We start from the raw sequence: 14,418 nt of genomic DNA, 5'->3' as shown, positions 1-14,418 counted from the left end.
CTATGAAACATAAGAGTGGGTGCTGCAATTCAAACTAAAACAGCTTACTTCCACATATGTATTAAACGTAAATATTCATGAGGAGTGTCTGTAAATAATATGGAATAGACCTTTCATTTGTTTTCATCAAGGCAAAATAGCATCTTTAGTTAGCAAAATAACAATCAAAGCAGAAACAACAAAAATAATCAATACAATGAAGTGAAAAAGTGAATAATTCCAATTGTGCTGTCAAACGATTAATCGCATTCAAAATAAATATTTTTGTTTACATAATATGTGTGTGTGTATAGTGTGTACTGTGTATATTTATTAATACACACACATACTGTATATATAAAAAAATATTTACATGTGTATATTTATATTCATAATTTATTTAATATATAAACAACATATTTTTATTAAATATATACATGCATGTGAGTGTATATACAGTATACATACATAATAAAAATACAAAGTACACACACATACTGTGTAAACAAAAACTTATATTTTGGATGCGATTAATCATTTAAAAAATGAACTAATGTTCCAACATCTGTTTTTTGGTCAGTGTCTTTTCGTTTATAGTTAAACAAGCTCCACTTTATAGAAGGTAGAGGATTTTCTGTATTACTTTGAACAGTAAAAAAACGTTTAAAACATTAAAATGAGCATCTTTACATATTTTTGCTTACATTTAAACAAAATAAAGAAAATGACATCATACAGTTTCCATACAGAGGCATTAAGCTTATCAGTTCCAATTCATCCTTTCCAATGTGCTTTAGTTTGTGTCACTGCAGACATTAAATGTTTGGTCCTACACCAGAGAGCCAGCCTGGTTTTGCGCTGGCACCATAATGGGTACCCCTCCCATGCGGGAGATGTTGGCAGCAGTTACAGTGGTGGGCAGCACGGGCTGACGAGGAATCTGAGGCTGAGCAGAGGCTGGCCGGGTCACTGAGGTGTAATGAGGTGTGCCCCCATTGGTGCTGGGGGGTCCCGAGGGTCCACGGGGTGGGGTGGGGTTGTAGCCTGGCAATGTGCGCTCCAGGGTGGCGTCTGCTGGAGGCTGTGAGCGGTAGCCTGCTGTGCTGCCCGTGGCTGTGAGGATGGACGCGGTGTCGGAGTGAGGGTAATGGTGGTGGTTCTTGGTGTCTCGCGGGTAAGAGCTGGTGTGAATGGAGGACAGGGTGCCGTTTTTAGAGATGATGTCAGATCCAGTGCCACTCTTGGCCCATGAGACGCGTTTGGGAGCCTGAGCATCCTCTCTGTAACACACAAAAACATTAGTGTCGAAACAAGTTAGAAATTACTAAATCAATCAATAAATCATAATGATCTTACTTGATTTCATTAGCTAAATCCTCCTCAGTGTCCTTCCGTCTTGTCCACATGAAGACGAGGAAGAGAATGATGAGGATGAGAGCCACAATACAACCAACTGTGACACCAGCGATCATCCCAGCATTAGTCGCTGTATGAAAAGTGAATGTATGCTTAATGTACTTAATGTACAGTACACTTTTTATCATCATACAACTTAAATGACTAAACATCAAGTATGAAAAAGAGAATGAATACAACCTTTTAAAAAACAGTAAGATTTAATTTTTGGTCCCACTTTATATTAGGTAACTACTATGTACTTAGATCAAATAAAAAAAAAAAATTACAGTCTACGTATTGTGTTCATATTGTATTGCAAAACAGCTTTGCTCGTACTGAGGTGGGATACAGGTAAGGTTAGGGACATGTTTAAGGGTGGGTTAAGGTGTAAGAGATGAGTCAACAGTGTAATTATAAATGTAATTACAGAAATTAATTATATGCAGTTTTTTTTTAAATATAAGTGCAATGTAAAATCATGTATGTACCATTGTATCAAATTATTTATTTACATTTATGTACATAGTAGTAGTAGTTAAGGCCACCTAACATAAAGTGGGACTGCATTTTTTATTTTATTTTTTATTTTATAAATTTATTCTTGAATTTCCAGCATCTATTATTCCAGTGTTCAGTGTAACATGATCCTTCAGAAGTCCTTCTAATGTGTGACCCTGGACCAGAAAACCATTCTTAAGTTGCAATAGACAACAAAACATTGTATGGGTCAAATCTGTCAATTTTTCTTTTATGCCAAAAATCATTAGTAAAAGTATATAAGCAAATTTGATAATAATAATATCATTATATTATAATAATCATGTTCCATGAAGATATATTGTAAATTTCCTCCCATAAATATATCTATATAAATATATAATTTGCATAGCTAAGGACTTAATTTGGACAACTTTAAATGTGATTTTATCACCTTTTATTTATATTTTATATTTTTATTTATATCTAGATTTTTTGCACACTCAGATTCCAGATTTTCAAATAGTTGTATCTCGGCCAAATGTTTTCCTAACTTATCACTGGGCAGCATATTTATTCAGCTTTCAGATGATGTATAAATCCCAACTTCATAAAATTGGCCCTTATGACTGGTTTTGTGGTCCAGGGTCACATATGCTGATTTTCTGCTCATGAAACATTTCTAAAAATCAATGATGAAACCAATTGTGATGCTTAATTATTTTGTGGAAACTGTAAAACTTTTTTTAGGATTCATTAGTTGTGCTGATTAGTGTGATGTTAACATAAATGTCTTTACTGTCACTTTTGATCAATTTAATACATCCCTGCTGAATAAAAGTATTAATTTAATACTTTTGAGAGCTTATGTACAGTATGTAATGAGCAAACAACAGTACGTACATGTGATGACCTCCAGGTTGATGTAGCACGTCTCCGCTCCTGCAGAGTTAGATGCAGTGCACATGTATTTCCCTGACATATTACTGCTCAGATTGTTCAGCTTTAATGTTCCTGCTGTTTCATCTACAACAACAACAGTATGAGGGTAAAGTTAGACTTACATGATCACAAAAATAATTCAGCCAGAGATTAGAAAAATTCAAATATTTGAAAGCGAGATCACAGAGTGTCACAGTAACTGATAAAATATTGCTAGATGAATGCCAGCAATGTTTATCTAGTATATCCAAGGATTTGATTCCAGTGACTCAAGAATTACATAACAAAGGTCAACAAATATATGGTTTTAAGGTTTAATCTCAGGCCAAACGGTTTCCTCGTCATGCTTAAAGGATTAGTTCAACCACAAAAGAAAATTCTGAAATGATTTATTCACCTTTCATGGTGTTTCAAAAATACACTTAAAACAAAAATGATTCAGACACCAGATATTATTTTGATTTTGATAATTGATTGATTTTTACTAGTGGGTGCATGACGGTTGGTTGACCTAAATTGGGTATCATCTGTGTACGTAAATTTAACAGCTGACAACTAACCTGGGTCTTTACATACCTTTCTATCAAAGTTAATGAATTGGTTTTGACAGTTTAACTCTTAACTCTTGTCATATTTTATTACCATTTTCTAAACTGTGATAATGTGAGAAATGTTGAAGGTGTCTGAATAAATTTTGGTTTGACTGTACATACTTACCGTCCTCAATTGAACACATAAGAAAAAAAAAGAAAGAAATACAACTGATCATCGACTGTATGCACTCTTTTGAAGTAATACGACATCTAAATATGAAAAACCAACCGAAATAAAGTTAAAATTTACTAATATTCCTCCCTTGTAGTGAGCTGTTACCTGTTGCGACTGTATCCAGAGTCAAGTAGATGACTTAATAAAGTATAGTGTTATGCTACTTTCTTTATCAGTTGGCATTCTTACAAATTTCACCTCTTTCCACAAAAGGAATAAAGTGTTAAGAATTTGAAACAACATTAGGGTGAGTACATTTTCATTTTTGGAAAAACATGTTAATGCTAATGCATGCTAATAGAATGAAGAATGAATACCTTAATGAAATCTATTCTTGTGTCTTACTTGGACACACAGACAGACTCACTTTGTGCGGGAGGGAAGAAGACTTCTGAAGTGGGGCTGGTCTTGGTCCACTTGTATTGTGGTGCAGGTTTCCCATCATCAGAGTTACAAGCCAGAGTGATGTTCCCTTTAAGAACAGGCCTTCCTTTAACTTGACAAACTGGAACCGAAGGAGGGACTAAAAGAGACAGGATGGGTTATGATGTTAAATCCAGGACAAGCATCTGTCATGTGTGTTTTATGATGTGTGCACAACAGTATGGCAGTAAGTACACACCTTTAACATCAAGGGTGAGCTCTCCAGTATGTCCTGTGATGCCTGGTATAATAACCTGGCACATGTACTTCCCTGAGTCTGATGCTTTGGTGTTGTTAATGTACAGGGACAGGTTGGTGTTGGGCATATTATGCATAAAACCAACTCGCCCTGCAAACTGGGAAGTGCTATAACTTAATTTTCCACCAACATATGAGATAATCTAGAGAAAGACAGAGAAGAGGGTGGGAGGCATTAAAATTGCAAATGAGGTATGAATAGATAATAAAAGGAGGTTTAAGGTGAAATACTTTTCACAATGTACTGTTATATTTATTCATTACATTTTATTAACACACACACAATTATAAATTAATTATTGAAAACATAAATTAAATAATTAAATACATTTCTAATACTAATTAAATATACTGAAAAACTGTTTAGGCAAGCAGCTTGAAATTTCTAAACCACTTGTGTAAAAATACAATAAAAAAATGGAATGATGTAAGATCATCAATCTGTTAGAGGCTGGGACAGAATTTCTCAGCGGACAGGTCTAAAGGATTCATATCAGCTGATTCCTCAGTGTGCAGATTTAATCTCAACTGAAGAAAATGCAGGATAGAGGATTTTATAATCTGCAGATAATGAGGTGCTGTGTAATGCAAAATGAAAGACAATTGCTGCCAAGAGTAGACATTTCAATTACAGTTTTTACACTAGCTTCTAAGGTAAGATGGTCTGAGCTTGCAGGTAATATGAGATAGCAGTCTGCTATGATGATTCACATGACTTTGTATTTTTAATATGGTTAATACAAAAAAACAAGTGATTCTGTGATAAAGACATTTGTCGACATTATGTAACTGAATGAAAAACAAAACAAAATTTCCATATTCAAAAAGTGATCATTTTTAAAGACACTTTTTTTTAATCGGTCCAGAATATTATTTCTGTCTCTGCCATTCATAATCCAAAATCATTACATGCACAGATGGTGCTAAACTTTCTGGCATCTGCACAAAAACTAACGAATGAATATAATCCCACCCATAATACCACACCATTTCCAAATCTAATTTGGACTGACATAACATTATCAGAATATATTATAAATCTCTGCTGAATCCATTCGGCGTATTCGAGTATGGGTGATAATGAGGAGTGGGATTTTATCAGTGTGCACTCTTAACCTCTGGAACTCAAGAGCCTGAGTGACCATTACATCAGCTGCATGTCATGTTACCTTCTGAACCACCATGATATATATATGTATATATATATATATATATATATATATATATATATATATATATATATATTTTTTTTTTTTTTTTTTATGGAACTATGATATCAGTTTGAAAACAGCCAATATATGCACAAGACCCAAAATACTGCACTGCTTAAATTTCTCAGCAACCTAGTTAATTAACTATGTTACTTATTACTTATGATTATTAGAATGTATATTTCATAGTCATAGACTATTAACTTTTACAACAATTCTTTGTCTCTCATTTATTCCATCAAAAAGAGCTTGATATATCCCTAAATAATAATAATAATAATAATAATTATTATTATTATTAAGGGATTATTGCAATTATTTATTAACTCAATTATTACTTGTTTATTAATAGCTATAAACACTTTATATGGGAATTAAATATAGTATATTTTAATATGACAAGCATAAATTCTGCTTTTATTATTATTATTATTATTATTATTATACTAAATTCTACTGAATATTCATTGTTTCAGTCTACTGTACACAATACTTACACTACCTTGGGTTTTTATTTTAATCCTACTTCGCTTGTTGTTATTTTGTTTGTTTTTATTAATTATTTTTCATCATTATTTCTTATGTTCATCTTATTTTACCATTTTTAGCTATTTATTTAATCCACAGTCGTCAAAGTAGCTGACTAGGTATACTTTAAATAAATAAAAGCAACAAATAACATGTTCATGTTTTTAAGACCAAGATTTTAGGGTGTTATAGGTATATATAACATTTGTAAAAATTTGTAAAAAAAAAACAAAACAAAAAAAGTATATTTATTTAATGCTGTCTCTCAATTAATAAGAATAAGAATATATAAATTGCAATACAAATTAATAATAATACAAATTATACAAGTCTGTCAACACAAACAAAGAAGAAGAAGAACAAATAAGAAAGAGAGTCACCATTTCTGTGCTGCTGGACATGTAGTTCCAAACCACAGTATTTTTCTCAATCTCCACACCAGTGTAAGAAGCCTGCAGCACTACCATCTTCCCTTTGATCACTTCTACATTTTTCTGAGGCAGCTGAAGTTGGGCAAGGTCACCTGGAAAGATAAAGAGAGAAAGCATAAAAAAACACTCAAAAACACTAAATATTTCCATTCAACCCGGCTGACAGCCTACAAGTCCAGGTGCACTCATTTGAAACCCCAATAGAATCTCCGAAACATTCAGGAGTGACATACACTCCCCCAAGTGGAGGTAAACAAGCTGAATCCAGCTGTCCTGGTTGTCCGTTTGATCCGCCAGCTTGGCTGGGATGCTTCGGCTCAGCTCCCAGTGAAACAAATACGCACCACACAGAGACTCATAAGAGAGAATCTGCTTCTAAAATCCTCTTGTCACTTATGATTTCAGATGAAAGTCCACAGGGAGAAAAACTGGGTGATGCAACTGCCGAGCATCTTGTTTTAGGCTTAGCAGAAGGTACGTGGGAGGGAGAGGGACATTCACAGGGCCACTGCAATGAGCCTCAATGTATATTGAATTCCCCTCGCTTAAGTGTAAACCCACTAATCCTCAACTAGAATCCTGTTTGTACTCATCTTTCGGACATTTTCTTCTGCTATATGTTTGCGGGCTGGTATTTAACCTGATTACAAACTAGCATTGATAGTCAGTTTGCTTCCATTGACTCACCAAATAATGCCATGGCTCAATTCAGAAATTTAACCCATATGTGGGACTGGATCATATGCTGAATTGCATTATGAATGTATAAAGGAATTAAGCTGGTTGTCTGGTTGTGTCTCTTCCAGATGTACAGTATCTTGCAATCAGTGTCAGTTCTATTGTTTACCAAAAGAAGAAAAATATCTCTTAATCCAGTTTTCCAGTCTGCCCCCATCTGTCATTAGAGGGCATTGTCGAGGAACAGAGGTCATGGCGGTCATCCAAAAGCCATTCCCTGAACTGTTCCAACTGGACTGTGAAACACTTCTCAGGGTGAAAGATTTATAAACAAACATACAGAGAGGACCGGCAACATGATACAGTATAATGACACGTGATGTAGGCTTTGTGTATGCGTGTGCATAATATATATTATTTTTATTTTAGGATCATTTTTATTGCTTCTAGTCTATCTGTTGTTAACTAATTGAAAACTAAAGTCCTTGGTAGGTAAAATTATTGATTTCTTTCCAAAAACAACAACAACAACAACAACAACAAAAACCTTACTGACCCTAAACATTTGAACAACAGCAAATATTAAATGGTCTTGATAAGTATTTATGTCTTTCAAACTCAGATTAAATTAATTTAGTTTATAATTAAAACATAAGATTAACCGGCTTTCTAGCAGGAACACTAGCACTTTAAATCAATAATATACAAATGTTCATTCACAATAACACAAACTTCTAGAATATTTCCCATAATCTGCATGCTAGGATACCATACAAAGCATGTTAAGCCCTAAGCAGCTTAGAAGTAATGCTTAAAGACAGAGAAAGAAATATATATATATATATATATATATATATATATATTATTTTCCATGAACTTTTAGAACAAGAGTTCGACCTTCTTTTTTGATTGTACAGCACTTTGGTCTGCAGGTGCAGTTATAAAGTGCTATAAATAAAGTGAATGCAATGAAATGCATGACTGCCTGCATACCATTAGAGGGCAGCAAATGGTATGCAATGAACTCATTATACAGTAAATAAGAACATGGACACCAAGAATATGGTGTTTTGTTCTTCATTCAGGACTTCAGAGCTTCTGAATCATTAGGTGCATTGCCCAGCATTCTCCTCATCTCTAGAACGCTGTACTAAAGCCTCAATAAGAGATTTAACTAGTAGCTGACGCTCAGTAGGGAATGTGTTAGCATCAGCCTCTCTCATTAATAAGAGCACTTTTGAGAGTATTTTCTCTCTTGTGAACACAGAGTCTCTCAGATCCACATAAGAATCTTCTAAATTGTCCTATTAAACTTTCTTATCGAAAGAGCAACCTCAAACAAACATGAAGCTCTTTAACAAAGCCATAGGAGGAAAGCATCCTTGCTGCGGATGTGACTTTAAGATTAGTGTGTGCTAACAAGAGACCAGTTCAAGTGAATGTCCACTGGTCGTTTAAGGATGATATATGATTCCTCTGGGAAATGTGTTAAGGGATTTTTTCTGATTTACTGTGAGAATGACAGAGGGAACAAAGCAGAGAGACCATTTCCTGAGTCTTCAAGCGTAATACCATCACAGAATTCTGATATAGCTCCTAATGACAAGACATTCCAGTACTGTCCCAATCCCATCAGCCTAATGAGCCCACAAATGATTTCTGGCATTATAGTCCTCCAAATCGCACATTTGTGCACACAAATGTTTTCGCTGATGCAAATGTGTTTTTGTTTGTTCCGTTGTGAACCCCAGAAAGTTCTGAGGACAGGTATGGGCAATGAGGAGAATATGTAAAAATAGAAAGCAGCTCATGTCAAGTCAAATAATGAACACAGACTTTTATATTTAAGACTAATGCTTGAGAGGTGTCATCAGCTATACAACAAAGATGCACAAAGTATAGTGTCAATAAAACTTACACCTGCAGACTAACATTCATAAGATTAAGGTCAGTTAGAATTGATAGTTTTATTCAGCAAGGACGAATTTAATTGATCAAAAGTGATCATATGATTTTAAATAAATGCTGTTCTTTTGTACCTTCTATTTGAATGCTTAAAAAAACAACAGTTTTTAACATTAATAATAATACAAATCGTTCTTGAGCACTAAATCTGCATATTATAATGATTTCTAAAGGATCATGTGACACTGTAGACTGGAGTAATGGCTGCTGAAAATCAAAATTTGCCATCACAGAAATAAATTATCATTTAAATTACAATAATATAGAAAAAAATATTTTCAATTGTAATAATATTTCAAAACACTCTGCTTTTACTGCATTTTGCATTAAATAAATGCAGTCGTGATAGGCATAAAAGACTTCAAAAATATTTTTTAAAATTGCACCGAATCAGAACATAACATAAATCAACAAATAAATAAAAATAAAATGTATTTCTAATCTAACATCTTACTTTGGTTATATAAATCCTCACAATTATAATTATACTTCTACTCAGCGACACTCAAACATATAATGGGACTGCATGTAATTTATCCCTGATATAAGATCAGGTTATTAATTCATATTTGCATTTATGCACCGCACCTGTTTAACATCAGCTGAGCCTAAAGTTTCTGTGTGGAACATTTTGCTGAAAACCATCTAATTTCTGTGATAAACCCATTATTCTAAAGTGCTGCGCTAACATAATCAAGACTCTTAGTAATTATGCTGTGCATATAGCTTAAGAAAAACAATGGCTTTAAATGTCCTTCATGGTCTCAGATACTAACCTTACAGTGAACAAGAAGATTCACTGAGAAACCAATTGTAAGAATGAATGCAAACTTACTTTTCTTTTTGGGTGACAAGACCAAAACCTCTTAATTTTAAATCCCACCCCTCCAACAACCATGTTACTCATGTAGAGACACTTTTCACAATTCAGTTAAGTCCCGCCCTACATTATCATCTCACTGAACATCAAATTTCACTATAAAATATGTCACATTATGAACGATATTAAAATCATGTTGACTTTAATGTAACTTTCTTGAGGGAATCGTGGATAACGTGATTCACGAAGACAAGAACATGGCAAGTAGAACACAGTGTGAGGTTGCTCCCATACGAATTCTCATGTGCATGACGTAAATAGAGATGTTGATGCTTTTAATTACAGGAAGATCACTGTTTATTTTAGAAGCTGGCACTAGGCTCCGATGAAGATTTTGGGAAGGCCTTTGGTGCATCTGACAGTTTGCGTGGATGCCAAGCATTGGGTGTAGGTCACTAACTCTATCTACACTGCACAGTTACCGTTAAAGCATTCCTACCCTGGGTGTTCAGTCAGATCTGAGGCCGAAGGTCTTTTTAAGATGAGTTAACACCCAAAATGATTACAGATGCTCTGGCAAAATTAGTCAAATGAAAATGACAAATCTAATCTCGACTATAAAGCCATGATCAGATCAACCGGAGAACTGATGGCCAGGGTGGAGACATATACAAGTACACTGCAGATCTGAGAGATTGACAGATGTTTTCTTCATATCACTGATAAAACCTTTATGAAGTGGTTTCGTAATGAACACTGGATGTGGTGGGGGGGTCTTATTTGTGTACCTTCAGGAAAGAATTACTATCTGAGGGACATCATTTTAATATGCCGACTAAATGATATCCACTAAAACACTGCAGTGGAGGTTTTGCAAGTATTTCTATGGTTTGGCTATTTTTTTCACATAGAATGCCCTTTTGTTGTCATATGAGAAGAAAACCATTATGCCTTTTACTTCGGTACACCAATTTCTGTTTTAAAAAAAATAATAATAAAAAGTTTGTTTTTAAGAACCTATGTGTAGTACATAAATGTATAGATGTAAATGATTTCTTCTTCTAGAAGCTTGAACATTGAACAGTGTATAGAGAAAGACGTTCAGGTTACCCTCCATCACCTCTTTTAAAATACTCATCTGACAAGAAAACTCTTATTCCCTTTTCTCATTTTGAAGTCTCTCTCCCTCTACTGGCATTTTTCTTTCCAATCTCATCTTCCTCTCTCTATTATCTCTCCGTAATTACAGACAATGCTTCTATCAAACTGTGACTCTGTTTGGTTCATTTGAGAAATATTTATAAGTCATTAGTTTAATTGCAGAAGTAAGATTGCATGTTATCCACAATATCTGTGGCGTAAGAGAGGGCAGTGCGGGTGAATGTGATGATGAAAAGGAATCATAAGTCTCTGCAATCGACTTTAGTGCAGCTCAAGGTTAATTGAAGCAGTAATGAGTGTGCAGAGACAAATCTGATTCATGTGGATGGTGAAAAATGGACAGGCAAAGACTACAGAAAATATGACTCCACCTCAAGTCAACCAAAAAAATAAATGAATAAATAAATAAATGAAAATATTATATATATAAATGTTCTAAACGAATCGCAGATGACCACATCACATCATGAACAGACATCTGAGTGAGTGATGCATGTGTGCTGTTATATAGAATTCACTGTTGTCAACACGGCTTTAGATTAATGCAAATAAACAAATCTACACCGAGTAACTAAACAGAAGTTGTATTTTCATTTGTCCATTAGTACAACTGATAAATCGAAGAACATTTATGTTGGATAAAAAGTGAGTTAATCTTTTCTCATATCTTTTAAGCTGTTGCGCTTTTTACAACGTCATTGGTCACATGATAACGTCAACATGGCGGATGATGTCTGGATCACATTCATTCTTAATGAGATTTGGCTGTAGAGTATTTACTCTTTTAGTGCTCATTAAATAAGTACTTATTGAAATTAAGTACCTACTCATTGAGTATGTCATTTGAGACACAGTCAGAGTCCAAGTCCAGTGTTTCCTTCTTTCCCATGCATCGTGTTAAAACATGGATAAAAGAAAGAGAGCTGGGCCAGATAAGACGAAGACTGGGACACACTCCAACAGCACATAAAGGACACACACACACACACACACACACACACCACACACCTGCATCCCCATCTAAGACCCTGAAATAACTTCAATATGAGCCCGTGTTGCTGCTGCATCAATCGCTTCGCTCAGGATGCTCCTCTGGCCCAGATCTGATCGCTTCAAATCAACACGGTGACTGACAGCTGGGAGTCGAATCTGTAGAATACTAAGAGGTGGCCGGTGATGCAATCTGTCCAGAAGACATCGGATCAACATGATGAACTGTGCTGGGATTACTCTGTGTTTTACAGGAGCCGCAAAATGAGATCATCTGTGACACACAAACCTCATACATTTAATCTGATTCAGAGACCCCATCCATCATCTGAGTTTAAGGTTGAATTAATCAAACCTCACACCACTGCTGTCATAAGTGACACAAACCTGTTAGTGACAGCTGAAAAGAAAACTCCCATGTTAAAGTGACCCTATAAGGGCTTTTTGAAAATTACCTTTTCATGCAGTGTGTAACACAGCAGTGAATGAAAACATCCTGAAGAGTTTTAAATCTAAAAGTGCACTGTGTATAAAGACATTGTCTCTCAAAAGAAAGAGTCAACTCTAAATCATTGAAACGAGTCGTTTTTTAAAACTAATCCAAGACGTTTCTTGTTGACGTCAACATTAAACATTAGCATATTGCTAGCCCATTTGTTGGTCTTTTTTCTGTTTGGTCTGAATTCAAATTTAATTTCATTCTTTGCCACTTGTTGCCGCTTTTTGGAGCAGTAAAATAGCGGTTACACAAAAGCAGCGCTGCCCTCACAAATGCTGCTTTATCAGGCAAGATCCAATTGGACCAACCGCCACAGATTAGCGTCACGCCAAAGCCAAAGGAGGGGTTTTGGAAAAATGAATTAACGAATCGTTTGGGAGCTGTTGAGCAAATAAGGTACAAATAAATGCATATTATAAGACAAATGTATGTTTTTTTTTATTGTACGCATGTCAGCCTGTTGTTGGGGACTCACAAAACCAAAATATGAACCTTTCATTACCCATAATAGGGGCACTTTAAATGCAGTGAATTGAACAAACTAAGAACTGTAAGACGTGAACAAGTGGTGTTTGAAGCATTAAATTAAATATTTTTAAATATATACAGTTCTTTAAAATTTCCAATCCAGTTCAATGTATCACGGTTTTCACAAAAATATTAAACAGCAAAATAGTTTTATATTGTATTGAATGTATTATATTTTAAAATATGTGTAAATAAAAAAAATGCCTTGGTGAGCATAAGAGAGTTTATTTATAATTTTTTTTTACCAAACCTGTACATCTCCTCAAATACAGCTACAAGCAGAGTATGCCAAACTATACCCATCTTGCATAAGTAAAATTAAGAAAAATGACACATTTTATAATCAAGCCACATTGCTGAGGAATGAAACGTCCAAAAACGAATTACTCATCTATGAAGACAACGTAATTACCATAGCGCTCCGGCCCTCTAAATCTTATGGAAAAGAGTGCAGATAAAATCAATGAGACCAGCTTTATCTCTACACTCTGCAGAGCTAGTGTATCAGGAAAGAGATACGCCTCAGTCTAGGATGGATGTGGTTTATCAGACTGAGTTGAGGAGCAGTGTGGACTTTTCGATTAAGACTTGCATTTCAACGAGGTTCTTATATACGTCAGACGCTTGACCACAACAGTCAGATAAAGCTTCTCTGGTAGCTGAGTGAGGCATTAATCTTAAATTGACGTGAGAACCGATAAAACAAATGTTTGTTGAGCTGAATAAAGAATCTATTAGCCTGAATACCACCAGAAGAAAAAACAGACAGTCTTTTATCATCATGTACCGTGAAAACATAGTTGCAACAGTGCTACTATAAAAATATTTAGTATTTTGTAGTGGAAAAAGTCAGTTTCAAGCCAAAAATGCATCACTAGCAACACTATCAGAAAGGCTGAGTATCATAGGATGGATTACATTACACTCTTAGAAGACTTAGAGTTCCCACACAGTGTCAGTTCAGTTTAGCAACGCTGTCACAAAAATACACATAGCCCTGATCTGCTACTCCAATTCCATAGTTAAACCAGTCTTAAAAACACACAAGGCCACAACAGATGAGTAAAGCTCATGATAGGGGAAGCTGGAAGCAGAAACAGCAGGTCGTGATGTTGTGTTTGGCCGTCATTAATCATCTCTGTTTTGCATTTTTGATTCTGAGGAGCTCTGATTAACCCGAGGATCAACAGAAAACAAACAGAAGCAGAGAGGAAGTGGATCCTGTGGCACGTCTCGACACACAGACACAGTCATGTCTGTCAAGTCACGATCATGTTTTCCTTCTGTTGTGATCAAACTCTCAAGCTGTATCTAAAACAGCATATTCCCAGCGTGAATGCTGGCGCCTGCTTGAATACAGAG

At 35.0% G+C, this 14,418-nt stretch overlaps 1 protein-coding gene across 1 annotated transcript; it reads right to left on the bottom strand.

The window, feature by feature from the left end:
* Nucleotides 1-586: 586 nt before the first annotated feature.
* Nucleotides 587-6,815, bottom strand: LOC113109909 (endothelial cell-selective adhesion molecule-like). The gene is made up of 6 exons (XM_026273796.1): nt 6,365-6,815; nt 4,187-4,388; nt 3,932-4,087; nt 2,758-2,880; nt 1,336-1,465; nt 587-1,259 (listed from the first exon to the last, which is right to left on the bottom strand). The coding sequence occupies exons 1-6, from the start codon at nt 6,563-6,565 to the stop codon at nt 809-811; spliced, it is 1,263 nt and encodes a 420-aa protein (XP_026129581.1). The 5' UTR covers nt 6,566-6,815; the 3' UTR covers nt 587-808.
* Nucleotides 6,816-14,418: the final 7,603 nt, after the last annotated feature.

This window comes from Carassius auratus, chromosome 10 (assembly GCF_003368295.1).
Source record: "Carassius auratus strain Wakin chromosome 10, ASM336829v1, whole genome shotgun sequence".
Classification (NCBI taxonomy): domain Eukaryota; kingdom Metazoa; phylum Chordata; class Actinopteri; order Cypriniformes; family Cyprinidae; genus Carassius; species Carassius auratus.
Note: the sequence above shows the minus strand (reverse complement) of the source record. Positions and strands in the feature narration are given on the sequence as shown.

Bases quoted from the DNA above. Each gene is read 5' to 3' on its own strand.
- LOC113109909 (XM_026273796.1), bottom strand. From the start codon at position 6,565: ATGGAAATATTTAGTGTTTTTGAGTGTTTTTTTATGCTTTCTCTCTTT. The intron at 4,088-4,186 runs GTGTGTACTTAC...TGTCTCTTTTAG, and splicing joins GCTCACCCTTGATGTTAAAG to TCCCTCCTTCGGTTCCAGTT. The intron at 1,466-2,757 runs GTACGTACTGTT...CTTTTCATACAG, and splicing joins CAACCTGGAGGTCATCACAT to CGACTAATGCTGGGATGATC.